Source organism: Mauremys reevesii, linkage group 5 (genome assembly GCF_016161935.1).
Source record: "Mauremys reevesii isolate NIE-2019 linkage group 5, ASM1616193v1, whole genome shotgun sequence".
NCBI classification, from domain to species: Eukaryota; Metazoa; Chordata; order Testudines; family Geoemydidae; genus Mauremys; species Mauremys reevesii.
In genome coordinates this window covers 134,407,592-134,420,778 of record NC_052627.1, presented here as the reverse complement: position 1 = coordinate 134,420,778, position 13,187 = coordinate 134,407,592, and the positions used below count along the sequence as shown (strand labels likewise).

Below are 13,187 nucleotides of genomic sequence, written 5' to 3'. Positions count from 1 at the left end.
AGCTGAGAAGCTGTAGGGCATTTTGAAGATTAAAAACCAGTTTTGTTGATCTGTGGTAGTCAAAGAGAGTCTCAGGCATTTTTGGAAATAGAAAAGGTTCCGCCACAATTTCTAATAGAATTATGAAGATTCCAACCAAACAGCTCCTAAACACCTTTGCTTTTAATTATACATTGACATTTAACACTGCTTACTTGCCATACAGCGTTCACTGAATGATGCAACACTTTGCCATCACTTTTATTCACAATTAAACAAGACACTGCATCTCATAAAGAAAACAATGCCTTTTTTCAGTCATTTATTAAGGCCTCAATGCTGCAGCTTTTGAGCAGCCAAAGCTCCCACTTAAGTCAAAGAGACCTTTGGCTGCATTCGGATGGCAAGTGTGGTATTAATTTGATTGGACCCATAGACATACGCCACAATTGGTAGTTGTATCTGTATCTGTAAATAGGTTCAGTGGTCAAATTAATTGCAACAGCAGAACTTTTAAAGTATATTGCTGGTTTTATTGTGATCAGCTTTTCAGTTTGAGCCCGAAGTATGTAAACTATCTAATACTGTTCCTTTTAATCTTCCTATCACACTCTTCAAACATTGACATTAATAAAGCAAATCATTTTAACACATTTACTTGAGACAAAGCACATCAGACATATTTAACAACAAATTTCCCTTAGTCTTACCGCCACATTAACTAAAAACCTACTAGTAATTTGGGATTGGTCATTCAAGCTGTGACACCATTTTTACCAGTGAGAAGACTAGGCCTCTGGGAACTTTGATCAAATAATACAATAATAATAATAATAGGGGTTGTTGATTAATCAGTGTTGCTAATGAGCTAACCGGTTACTCTAGTATCTTCGATGCAGAGTCCTTGGGAAAGTGAAAGGCCCCTTATGGAAATATGTCACTGCCCTCGTGGCAACCAATGAACAGCAGGAAAAGCCAAAAGCGAATCCTAACACCACTTTTAAAGCTAGACAGCATGAAAATGCTAGCATACAACATGGCCCAAAATAAGGGGCTCCTGCTGCCACATAAAAGAAGAGAGAAGCCTCAGGCCTGATCTATGCTACAAAATTATGACAGCCTAGCTACACAGGTCAGGAGTGTGGTAGGGAAAAAAAAATCACCTCCCCCAGCGAACATAGCTGTGCCTTCAAAACCCCCAGTGTAGATGCAATTATATCAATAGAAGTGTGCTGCTGCTGGCATAGCTGGCGTCCTTTGGAGATGTTTTCCAGCAGAACGACTCTTGGGGGTTTACATTGCTTCTACACTAGGGGGCTCTGTCGGCATAGGCTCTGTAGTGTAGACATGGCCTCAGACCCTACATGTTCTAAGCAGGAGGCATTGCTTGTGCATCAGTGTTATTCAGGCCTCACTCATTACTGCCTCTCCCCCGGCTCTGTGCAAACGCACTCTCTTCCCCACTATTTTGACAGATTCCAAAACTTATAAGAGGTGGTTTGATTTTTGTGTTTCTCTCAGATACCCATCCAATTAACTCTAGTTATGAAAACTCATTAACGGAATCTCCCCATTAACCATACACTATTCACAGCTCCACTGCCCCCTCCACTTGACTCTGCTTTTTCGCTTCTTCACCACTAGATCATATACGTTTATCGCTTCCTCCACATCTCCCTATTTCTTACTCTCTCTGCCCCCCTTTTAATTCAAGATTCCATCCCCTTCTTCTCCGATCCTCCAGGGGTTGCATTTGGATAAGATGTTGTGCCTACAGACCACCAGAAATGGGGATGCATGGTACTTCTAGCCTTTCTGCTGCAATCCCAACATCTCATAACTCAGATGAAAGTGCAGGCTCAAGTTTGAACTCTAATGTGCTGACTAGACAATAGAGGCAACTTCCCCTTGTATTCGATGTTTTTTCCAGTTCCTACAGGGGAACTCCTGAAGCTCAAGAGGTCTGGAGTGTATTGCACCACCTGCAGATAGGAGACACCCGCAGTGGCACCTCAAGAAGCAGAGTGAAACTGATGAGGACAGTCCTTGTCTGTTTCACTCTGTTCCTGCCAGCTCTGCTAGGGATGAACTGCCTGTGGAAGCACAGGCGTGAACCTCCTCTGCCAATCTTGCAGAGTCCATCTGCATATTCTGCAAGGAGGGAGGGATAGCGCAGAGTTAGAAATTTTATCTAATGGAGTCTGCTGCAACAGAATGATAGGGGTTTGGTGTCCTTCTCCATTCTGACTGCTCTCCCAAACACTCCACAGTCAGCTAGAGAATATCTTTAACCAAAAATACAAAATGTTTCTTTTATTAATAGGATTATTTCCAAGGGCCTAAAGTTCTGGCTGGCAGATTCCTTAGGAAACGACTGCCTAGATATTTCTTCCATATTTCTACATAAGGAGTAGAGTTTAAAAAGCAAGACACTTGGAAATGTACTTGACCTTCAGCTGGCATCAGGTACCATAAAAGTGTGCCTACAGCCTCTGTTTCCCATCTGAGTCTTTTAACAGCTGTTGTAGTAAACAGTTCACTGGAAGAAAACTGAACAACACAAATTTGCTGTGATTAATCGAGGCTATTTTGGTACCAGTTCTCACCAGCCTGAAAGCAGGGTTTAGTTCTGAAAAGTGGCTAGGAATATTAAGTCCTCTATATAGCACAGCAATTCATAGGGAGCAAGAGAGTACATTATAGCTCCATTTCAATTAAATCACTGTGCTGTAGGCCATGCGAGATCCAGCTGACTTCAAGGTAAGTACAAGAATGAAAATACTTCTTACAGGCTCAGGAAATTCAGGAAGAGGAGAGGAGGTTAACAGGCAACTGTAACATTTGACTGTCACCTTAAATTTAAATGAAAGTGAAGACTGACTTTTCTTAAACTTTATGCACTGTAAACAGACTTGTGGGGAACTGGACAGCTCAGAGGATTGGTAATGGAAGACACGGCTTTCCTACCTGCAGAGTTGTACCAGTTTAATGTAAGGTATCATTTTAAAGTGATTTAATTAAAACAGTGCAGAAGGCTGAGTGGACATGTTTATTCTGGTTTCAGCAAGACTTATTTCAGTTTAGTTTAAATAGATTAGGAAGAAGTTTGAGATAAAACAAATTATGCCAGTAACCCAAAATAAGAGTGTCCACGTGGGAAGCTGAACTAATTTAACTAAAATAGTGTAAGACAAGGCCAGATAGCCTTTCATCTCTTGTTCTCTGGTATAAATCCAGGCCAAGTTGGTAGTTTTGAAACATGGGATTAACATCCTTTGGCCCTGCGCGCGTGCGCACACACACACACCAGCTACACTGGACTGCAGATACCGATTTTGCTCCACTCAAGTTTGAACTGTGTTTAAACATGGTTTTAAGTGTGGTCCTTTGGCCAGTGAAGATGGGGGCTCAGGTGCACACAAAGCAAAGCAGCTTGACAGCCAAACACATTTCATGGCAGAGGGTTTTAAAACAAGTCAAGGTGGTCCTTGAAGAAGACTTCTTCCCTCAGTGGCTCTTAAGGAGCCCTAGAGGAGGCAGACGGCCCTCATTCGCTGAACACTTTCAAAATGGAAAGTGTTCATTTAGGCAGCCTGAGTAGGAACTGACCTTTCACATAATGTGTTTGACAGCCCCCAGTTACTTCTGCTTGGCAAAAGATCTACACCTTCTCTAAAACCTTGCCAAGCACGTCTCCACATCTGTTTTGATAGAGGCAAATTAATTAACTTTGCAAAGAACAGCAGCTATGTAAAATCAGGATAAATTTGTCTGTCCCTAATGTTTCAGGTCTATCACTTACTGTGTTTCAATCCTACAAAGAGAAAGGGGAACACTCTAGCCCGGACGTGGCTTCAATTCATTGTGAGTTTCCCTAAAAAGTAGGAGATGATTCTAGATCATGCAGAGAGTCTCTTTCTCTCAATATTCTGTAATTTCTGTATTGCTTCATCTATCCCAAAAAGAAGCTTCTTTTGCCAAAGAGGCCAAATAACCTTGATCTGAAGTCAACTAAGAAATAAAAAATGTATGTGTGACCCGAGATGCTTTTAATGCCATTCAGCAAGGGGTTACAAGAATATCCTGATTCTTGTATGTACATTCTGGCTCACCAAAGAATGTCACGTGGGGTTTCAGATGAAAGCCAGACTCACACTGGTCGTTAATATTGTTGTGAAACCTATGTAAAGATACTATGTAAGGAGTTATGTATGGATACTGAAAACATGTTCTTAGATTCTGTATTCCAGCAGAGGTGGACAAACAGACTTCCTGACAGATAAAAGTTGTTTATTCACCAGCCTCTCTGTCGCAATGTAAATTAAGCACTGTAAGCTAACACAAGGGAAGCATGTTTACATACAGAGACATGAAGTCAACAGGGAAGAGCACAGCATGGAAAGAGATACACTTATCAGGAAATACACTTCAAAGGTTCGCTGGACTCTATTTGGGGAACAAAGACAACACCCCATCCTCTTGCATCTAGGAAGTACATGGGCAGTGCATTTACATTCATGAAAATGGGATCTCAACCAGCCTGGCTGAAAATGCTGGCAAAGGCTTTGGGTGAGATAAACTTCATTAGACAGGAAGCTAACCTAACAGTTAAGTTTAGTCTCTAGAAAGCATATTATGATTCTGTTTTATATGTAACCTTTTGTTTCCATTACCCTCACTCATTATCTCTTGACTCTTTGATAATGGACTTCTTGTTGTTTTCACTATAAATATATCTCCGTGCTGTGGTATTAAGCAAGGTGCTGATCCTGTGTTGAATCATACAAACTGATGTGCGCACTGTTCCCTTGGGGTCAGTGGACCTGGTATTTCTGTGAGTGTTTGGAGACGAAGGGGGTGGACGCTACAGGGAAACGCTTCAAAGGGACTCAGGGACTGGGGTGCGCTATTTTTACACTGCAAGGCAAGGTAAGGGCTAGTATAGCCACCCAAGCACTCTGCTCTCAGCTAACAGGTTGGGGGGTGTCAGGGAGCTGATACCCAGTTAAGAACAAGCAAGTCTCCTTCATTCTGAATGCAGAGGGGTAACAAGGTGATTCAAGTCCTGGGTACCCCGGAAACCATCCCAGTGAGAGACTTGGCTGAGAAACGTTCACAATCCTAAGGAAAGCAGCTGAAGTGTACAGTAAGTGATTCTGGGGAAATGAGGCAGATTTCATCATTTACAATTGTACCAGTGGGCATGGATATTTTCAGTAAGAAGTCCTAAATGTTGTGATAAATCACTTTCTCCAGGCTCTGGGAAACAACAGGGAGAGTGAAACCATCTTACCTCACATAAACCAGTCCCCACGAAATGCAAGTTTTTCTCTCCAAGGTTTTGTTCCTAGCAGGCAGCTTTTCCTTGCTTTTCTCCTCAAGGACAAAGATTCTTAATATAGCTCAACTGAATTTTTCACAGCCCTTGTTTGACTCAGATCTCCTCTTAAAGGGCCACAGGATTGTTTCTAGCCATCATTTCCATGAAGAAACAAAACAGTGTGATCTGAAAGTATTATTATTAGAATTTAGACAGCACCATAAGTCTCCCTGGTGTGTTATAAAACAAGTAAAGGTATAAGTGCCTTATCAATCAGATCCCTACACCAAGGATCTCCTAGACCAGTCCAAATGTAACACAGCAGTGAATGACAATAAACGAAGAATTTGGGAACACACACTCCTTTGGTCAGTACCAGGCGGCTGAGGGGAAAGCAGGGGGAAGGAGAGGGGATTTCATTGACCAGTTGATATATAAAGACTGTTTGCTTTTTAAGATACATTAATTCCCTCCCTAGGTTTACCACGTTAATTTAGTCCTGGTGAAAAGTATCATGATTGCCCTGGAAACTGAGAGTATGTCTACACTACTAGCACACAGTGGCCGCATTGCAGCAATGCCACTATAGTGTAGACACTTGCTACAGCGACAGAAAGGGTTTTTCCTTTGCTGTAGTAAATCCACCCCACCCCAAGAGGAGGTTGCTAGGTTGACGGAAGAATTCTTCCATCAACCTAGTGATGTCTACACTGGGGCTTAGGTCAGCTTAACTACGTCCCTGAACAAAGTAGCTGGGTCAACTTAAGTTTTAGTCCTCTAACTTCACAACAGGGGATAACATGAGCAGCAACCCCACCAGCTGATGCTGAACTGGAGGGAACTCCAACACAGGCCTTGTCTATACTAGACCTTTCCTTTCCCCCTAGAATTTCCCCTTGATGATGCAATGGAAGCACTAATGTAGACATGCTGCCAGCATTTTTAACCTTCATGTCATCTATCTAGATCCACTCTAAGCAGGATTATTCGACATGGTGGTTAAAGCAATAGCATCTGGTCTGCATTCGTGTTCTTACTGTTGTTCCAGTTCATGGAACTCCACTGGTTAGCAAGATGAATAGGAAACACTGGGGGAAAGGCCTAGTCACTTAGCAATGAGAGAAGTCTACATTCCTATTCAAAGCTCGGTCTCTGTCTAGTTGTCACAGAACTTTTGCTGATATAGTAGCTTGTCCACTGGGACATGGAAGAGACCCACAACCTGGACAGACATATTAAAATGTGTATGTGATTGTTAATGTCCTGGCCTACCCATTCCAGATTTATTTCGCCCCCTATTTTTTTTTAAACATTTTTACTAATGATGATCACTCCTTAATGAACAAAATGCTCCAGGGTCTGTGCCTGACGCCCTGCCAAGCCTGCCTAATATCATCTGTGTTGACTGTATAGTGCCTCCTCCTTCTGTCCAGTTAAAGAGCTCTGTCTGGTCAATTTGAACATCCCTTGACTTACAAGCAGGTGATTAGCAATTAAATAGCCCCTCGCACATTATTTCTCACTGTACTTCCCCAAGTCTCCTGACTCCCTGTCCAGTGCCTTAAACACAAGCCCACCCTTCCTTCAGTAGATAGACAGGTAAGTAGTAAGGTAGGTTTGCTTCCCAAATTTTGGCATCAAGCAACTAAACTTTACATTATGTCTCTGAGTCTCCAAAAACAGATAGGCTGCCTTAGTTCCAGGGAAGCTGCCATCTACAATTAGCAAGTCAACTGGCTGGCAACTTTGCTGTCACACTGTGATCCTGTCCAGATCTCAGCAGGATAGTGAAAACGTCTCCTTGGAAGCCTTATGGCCTTTATGACAAATTCCCAATAATCTGGTTTGGGAAGGGAGGAGGGATGGAGGAATCACATTAACAAGCAAACTCTTGTGATTAACTTTTCGACTGTTAGCTAGAAGCACATGAATTGAAAACCAGTTCTGTCATCTCGGTCCAGTGCTCTCATGTTCACTTCAGTGAAAGAAACCAACAATCATCGTAGCAGATTACATAAACTGCTACCATCCCAAAGAACTAGAGTATGTGGTTCTATTTCACTGGACAAGATTTGGGCAAGTTCTTTGTGGGCCAAGCCGTGGCCAAGAATGGTCCACACAACAAAAGCCCCACAATCTCTTAATGCAGGAGCAACCAGAACATAGACCAGAACTGGGGGCCGAACAGCTCCAAAACTTGCACTCGATTTTCATGACTCTACATTTCATTTCAGGCAACGATCTCTGTCTGCATTAGACCTAACTCACTCTCTTTGCTTAGATATGAAAATTTCAAAAGGAAAGGCATGTTGACCAAACCAAAGTCTACTGTGCACATCTACAAGTTTCCTAACCACCAGTATTTACCTAACTCATGTAGTCTCTGGAGCAGTTACAATATCGCACACATACAGAAAGAAAGCACTTTTAGACATAAATCCTTTATTTGACAAACCATAACAGGGATCATGCAAGTAAGTAAAAAGAACAGGAATACTTGTGGCACCTTAGAGACTAACAAATCCACAAGTACTCCTGTTCTTTTTGTGGATACAGACTAACAGGGCTGCTACTCTGAAGCAAGTAAGTAATTAGACTGTTAAATGGCCATTTGAGTCAATGGACAAGAGAAGCTACTTCAGAGCAGTTACAAGTAGTTATTTTAGGTGGGATCAAAATTCTTCCCTACCGTTCCTGGAGAGAATCCAGAAAACTCTGCAGAATGTTCATCATATCAGGTCTTGCCTTCACCAGGTTCCCTAAGGAAGTTTCCTCTCTTTTATGCTGATGCAGCTGCAGGTGGAACAGCTAGTGCAGACAAGTTGTCAGCAATTTTATCACGTTTTCTAGACCTGCTCTGGGCAGAGATAGCTGACATGATGATGAAGATGCCTGTGCCCTATCTATCGACACTACTGCTCCCACCACTGCAGTTGTGTCAGTGCTAGCGCACTGGTTGGCAATTTCCCAACTAACCTCCCTCGGCATACACAGCCCATTGCACAGCTGTGTTGAACTTCAACCCAGGCAATATAAAAATAAAGAAATCAGCAGAACGATCACACGGAAACACTGGCAAACGTTTTAGCAAAGAAGTGTGTTTTAGTCATGTGGGAAAAATAAAACATAATTACATTCTATAACAATCCACTCCTTAACGGAAAAGCCTCACTATTGTGTAATTAACGGCCTTGTATAGAAATTTGTGCATAAGCGGATTTTTATTACGCCCAGTATTTACTTTTATGAACTTCCTCCATATTTAAAAAAAAAAAAGTACGATAAGCTGTGAAATGTGTTTCCGCCTTTCAAAATAACCTGATTCCTGCTCTGATGCAAAAGAGAAGTCCGATACATCTCAAAGTTGTTCTCCCCTATATGGGACTCAGAAGCTCCTTTATGGAGAATGAAATTATGAGCAGCCACGGCCGCCTTTCCCAGGGGAATTAAGGCACCGGCAGGGTGCAGAGCCTGAGTCCCCTCTCGCCCCTGACAAGCCCGTGTTGCTGTGCACTCACACCCGGTGCCAAGGGGGTGGGACAGGGCTGGCCCACGCACGCCGGGGCACGGGGGATGCCTGTTATCTCTGCAGGCAGCTGTTCCCCGCCCCACCGCAGCGGAGCGGCAGGTGGCGACTTTGCTTCCCACGCAGGGCCGAGAGGCGGCACCTCTTCCAGCCGCAGCCCCGGCCGCGTGTATCCCAGCCCACGCGGGGGCTCGAACCCGCGCACGCTCCGCCTCCCACAGCCACAAACCCCGCTACGGAGCCACGGGGGGCGGGGCGCAGCGGCAGCGAGTGACAGCGCGGAGAACCAATAAGAGTAGAGGGCACCCGCCAATCAGCGCGCGGCTCGGGATGAAGCCGGCAGAGGGAGGCGGCCGTCCCCACCGGCAGCTCCTCGTCCCGGCACGGAGCGCCCCTGACAACCCTTCCCCCCACCCCCTCCTCGTCTCGAGACACCCCGACACGGCCCCGCCCCCGTCCCTCACGCGCGCAAAATGGCGGCCGTACCTGCTCGAAGCGGGGCTTCCCCAGCTGGAAAGGGGGGTACTCCGCCGGCTCCGCCATTCCCCTCACGCCCCGCAAGCGCCACCACTTTAAACGGCCTCCTCCGCCGCCGGGTCCGGCCCCTCGCCTCGCCGCCGCCGCTATTGGACGCGGCCAACCGCAGCCCCCGCGGGGCATGTTGGGGGATGGAGTTTTTTTTTCCCCAGACGAGAGGCATGATGGGAAATGTAGTTTTAGCGGGCGGGGGGGAAGGTCTCATGGGAAATGTAGTCTGAGCCTGGTGAGGCATGATGGGAAATGGAATTTAGAACTAATGCATCATGGGGAATGTAGTTTGGGAAATTGAGCCGAGGGCACCTCCAGTCAAAGACCTTTCCCTCCCACCCGCGTTTCAAGTGGTCAAAGGAGGATGCAGCACCACACAGGTTTGGCCTGCCCATAGATGGAGATAAAGGCAGGGCCAGGCCAGGCCAAACCTGACTGGTCCTATGACCCCCAGGCCTTTGCCTTGGGTCCTGTGTTTAAAATCTGCCCCTTGCCCCTGCTGGGCAGCCCTGCATGCAGAAAATGTTCATTTCAAGCAGGACTGTGGGCTACCGGGGGTGGGGGGTGAAACCAGGACCGGCTTGCAAACAAGGACTTTGCAAAAATGCTTTTGGGGTCAGGGGAAAGCAGGAACATGCTAGGATTAGTTTTTTAAATAAAATAAAATAAAAAGAGGAATCCCTGAGATTCACAAACCTCACCCCCTTCTGCTCCAGCTGCATGGCCCAGTGCTTTGGCCCATCTTCTCTAATACACACATATCAACACGCATATTTTAAATAAAAAAAAACTATGCTTAACAAGATTTCACTGCACACACTGCTGTCTCTTAGGGAGAGGACAAAAGACCAAACACTACCTAACAGCTGTTAGTTACACTGCTTAGTCATAGAAATGTAGGGCTGGACGAGGCCTCGAGATCATCCAGTCCACCTCCCCTACACTGAGGCAGGATTAAGTATACGTAGACTGTCCCTGAGAGGTGTTTGTCTAACCTCTTCTCAAAAACCTCCTAGGACAGGGATTCCACAACCTCAGTAGATAACATGTGCCAGCACTTAACTATCCTTACAGCTGTAAAATTTTCCCTAATATTCACCCCAAATCACCCTTGCTGCAAATTAAGCAGATGGCTTCTTCTTCTCCTACTCTCAGTGGAGAACAAGTGATCAGGGCCCTCTTTATAACCACCTTTTAGGTGTTTGATATACTCATTCATATATACTCATTCATAAGCCAAATATTTTTGGTAAAAAAGTGACAACAAAGATTAGGGGTCAGCTTATAAACGGGTCTACACCAAAATTTGATGATTTTAAACTCTATGGAATAATTGAATTGAATATCTAATACATTGTCATTTTGTTTACCTGGAACAGCTGCAGGCATAGAGCCCCTCAGCTCCCATTCCGCTGGAACGGCAAACCGTGGCCACTGGGAGCTGAGGGGCTCAGTGCCTGTGAATGCTCCAGGTAAACAAAATGTCCAGGCCCGCTAGATGCTTACCCTAACGGGCCAGGAGCCAAAGTTTGCCAACCCCTGAAATATAGGGTCGGCTTATGAAAGGGTCATACAGTTTTTGCTATTTTTACCTAACCATCTTGGGGGAGGGGTCAGCTTATAAACGAACGAGCTAATGAACGAGAATATACGGTATACTTCCCCTTCATTTTTCTTTTTTCTAGACCAAACCTTTCCTTAAAGCTCTTGTTTTCTAAACCTCTTATTTGTGTCACTCTCTTCTGGTCTCTCTAATTTAGCCTCATCTTTCTTAAAGAGTGGAGCCAAAAACAGTTACAGTACTCCAGGGAAGAACTCACCACTGCTGAGTAGAGCAGCACTCTACTTAAAGTGTCAGTGGAAAGCACTCATATACTGTGGTGATGAGCATGGTATAAGAACCTATACAGAATGAGGAAAGAGGCATTGTAGGAAATACAGGATTTCCTTTTAGGTAAAGAGGAGGGTTGTAGCTCCTTCACTGAAGGAGAAAACCCTAGACCAAGAGAGGCTAGAGCACAACCCTACTCATCGATTGCTATGGAGTCACACATCCAACCATCTGGAATTTAGGAGGCAGCACCTTGCCCAAAGATTTTCTTTAAAAGCAATGAAGAATGTTGTGCTAGTCATGCTCTGTTGCGACCAGTCTTACACTACTGCCTCACAACAGAGAAGGACAGCATTTGCCCCATTACAACGTCATAGACTTTGGAAAGGAGTATGGGACCTAGGAGCTTTCCATGGGATAAGCCTGTTACTGCTATCTACTATGATGTTCATAGCACCCTGAGTTTACTTGATGCCATACAGCACAGTCGGTGAATTGGACTGGAACAGATACAAGTCTTTGGTACAACACAACTACCACCATGCAAAGCATGCAAAGCGATTATAGCAGAAATCCTTCACAGCAGAGCCCCTGACCTATTTTTCAGAGGACTTGCAAGAATCACCTGTAGGAGATACCACTCTTCCCCCTTCCTCACGAAGTTACCTCTTCTCACCCTCTCCATTGTTTTCTTTTCTTAAAGCAAAAAGGCCCAATGAGTTTAGCTACCAATGGGGCTCCAACGGCAATGGGCCGCCAAGGTAATCAGAGAACCCAGTGCGCTGGGAGTATCTCTGCTTCCTGGAGCAAACACACTGTTTTGGCAAACTCGTTTGCACCATTAAGGGCTCATTCTCCATGCTGTGTGTGATCAGTTGTATCCAAATGCTGACCGTCCAATTCTCAGTGACAGAGATGTGACAGCACAGTAAGCACAGTGAAACATGGATGCCACAGCACCAGGGAATCTTCTACTGATTGACAGGCGTTTGCATTAACTTTAAAGACACTGGTTGAGCAAATGCAAATACATAGGGAGGTGCTAGACCAGCTTGCGGAGCAAAAAACAAACTGAAGATTCATCAGTTCTCTTTGGGAATTTATAGCCTGCAGAACACTGGAAGCCCATCAGCTGACATTGTCCTTTCAAATGGGCGATAGAGCGGGAAGCTTGAAAATGCAAATGAACACAGGTTACTTGATCTAGCACCTCAGTTTCACAATTCAGAATAATAGATAGAAAACACCCAGGTTTGGGTGAGAGGGACAAATTTGGATCTACATGAGGCACTCACTAGTTCAATTATGTGCAGAATAGTAACAGGCCAAGAACTATGCTGGAGACAAAGCTCAAGTGGGGGATACAGGTGGGAGAGCAAGGAAGACTTGGAGAGCAGCAGAGGAGAGCTGAGTGGGAAAGAAAGCTAGGTCAGAAAATGGGCTTTCCCCCAATGGAATATTTAGATGAAAATGGGCAGGGCGGGATATGGGGGGCGGGGGCACGTTTGGTCAAAGTTTCAATAGAAAAGTTTGACTTTTCAATCAAAATATCTTGAGTCAGAAATGTTGCCGGCGTGTCTCATGCTGCCATTCTCCTCTGCAGGCTAAAGTCCCTAGTTGGACTGTATCTCCCATGATGCACCATGGTTTCTCCTCATGGTGAGGGGCAGCAGTTGCATCATGGAAGCTATAGTCTGGCTGCAGAATCCAACCTCTAGACGACAATGTGCACATGAGGAAAGTGAACTACAACTCCCACAAAGCACTGTGGCAGGATATCCGAATCAAAACATGTCAATTTTCAGTCAAAATATTTTGGGTTTTGAACCTTTTTAAAAATGAAAATTTGAAATTTTCCACAGAAAGCAGAGAGTTTTTCTGAAAAATTCTTTGCTCAAAAACCTAATTTACTGTTAAGCAAGCAAGCAAACATACAAACAAAACACACACAATGTCTATACCAGAGAATTGGACAGCATGTGTAGCAGATGGGAGGAATGTAG

At 44.6% G+C, this 13,187-nt stretch overlaps 1 protein-coding gene across 2 annotated transcripts in view; it reads right to left on the bottom strand.

Annotated features, from left to right (window-relative positions):
* SFXN5 (sideroflexin 5) overlaps nt 1–9,436 on the bottom strand; it is a 159,739-nt gene extending 150,303 nt beyond the window's left edge. For both annotated transcript variants that reach the window (XM_039542387.1, XM_039542388.1), the window contains exon 1: nt 9,312–9,436. In XM_039542387.1, the coding sequence (XP_039398321.1) occupies nt 9,312–9,368 (57 nt within the window). In that variant the 5' untranslated portion in view covers nt 9,369–9,436. The remainder of the gene's footprint in view (nt 1–9,311) is intronic.
* Between the last annotated feature and the right edge of the window lie 3,751 nt (nt 9,437–13,187).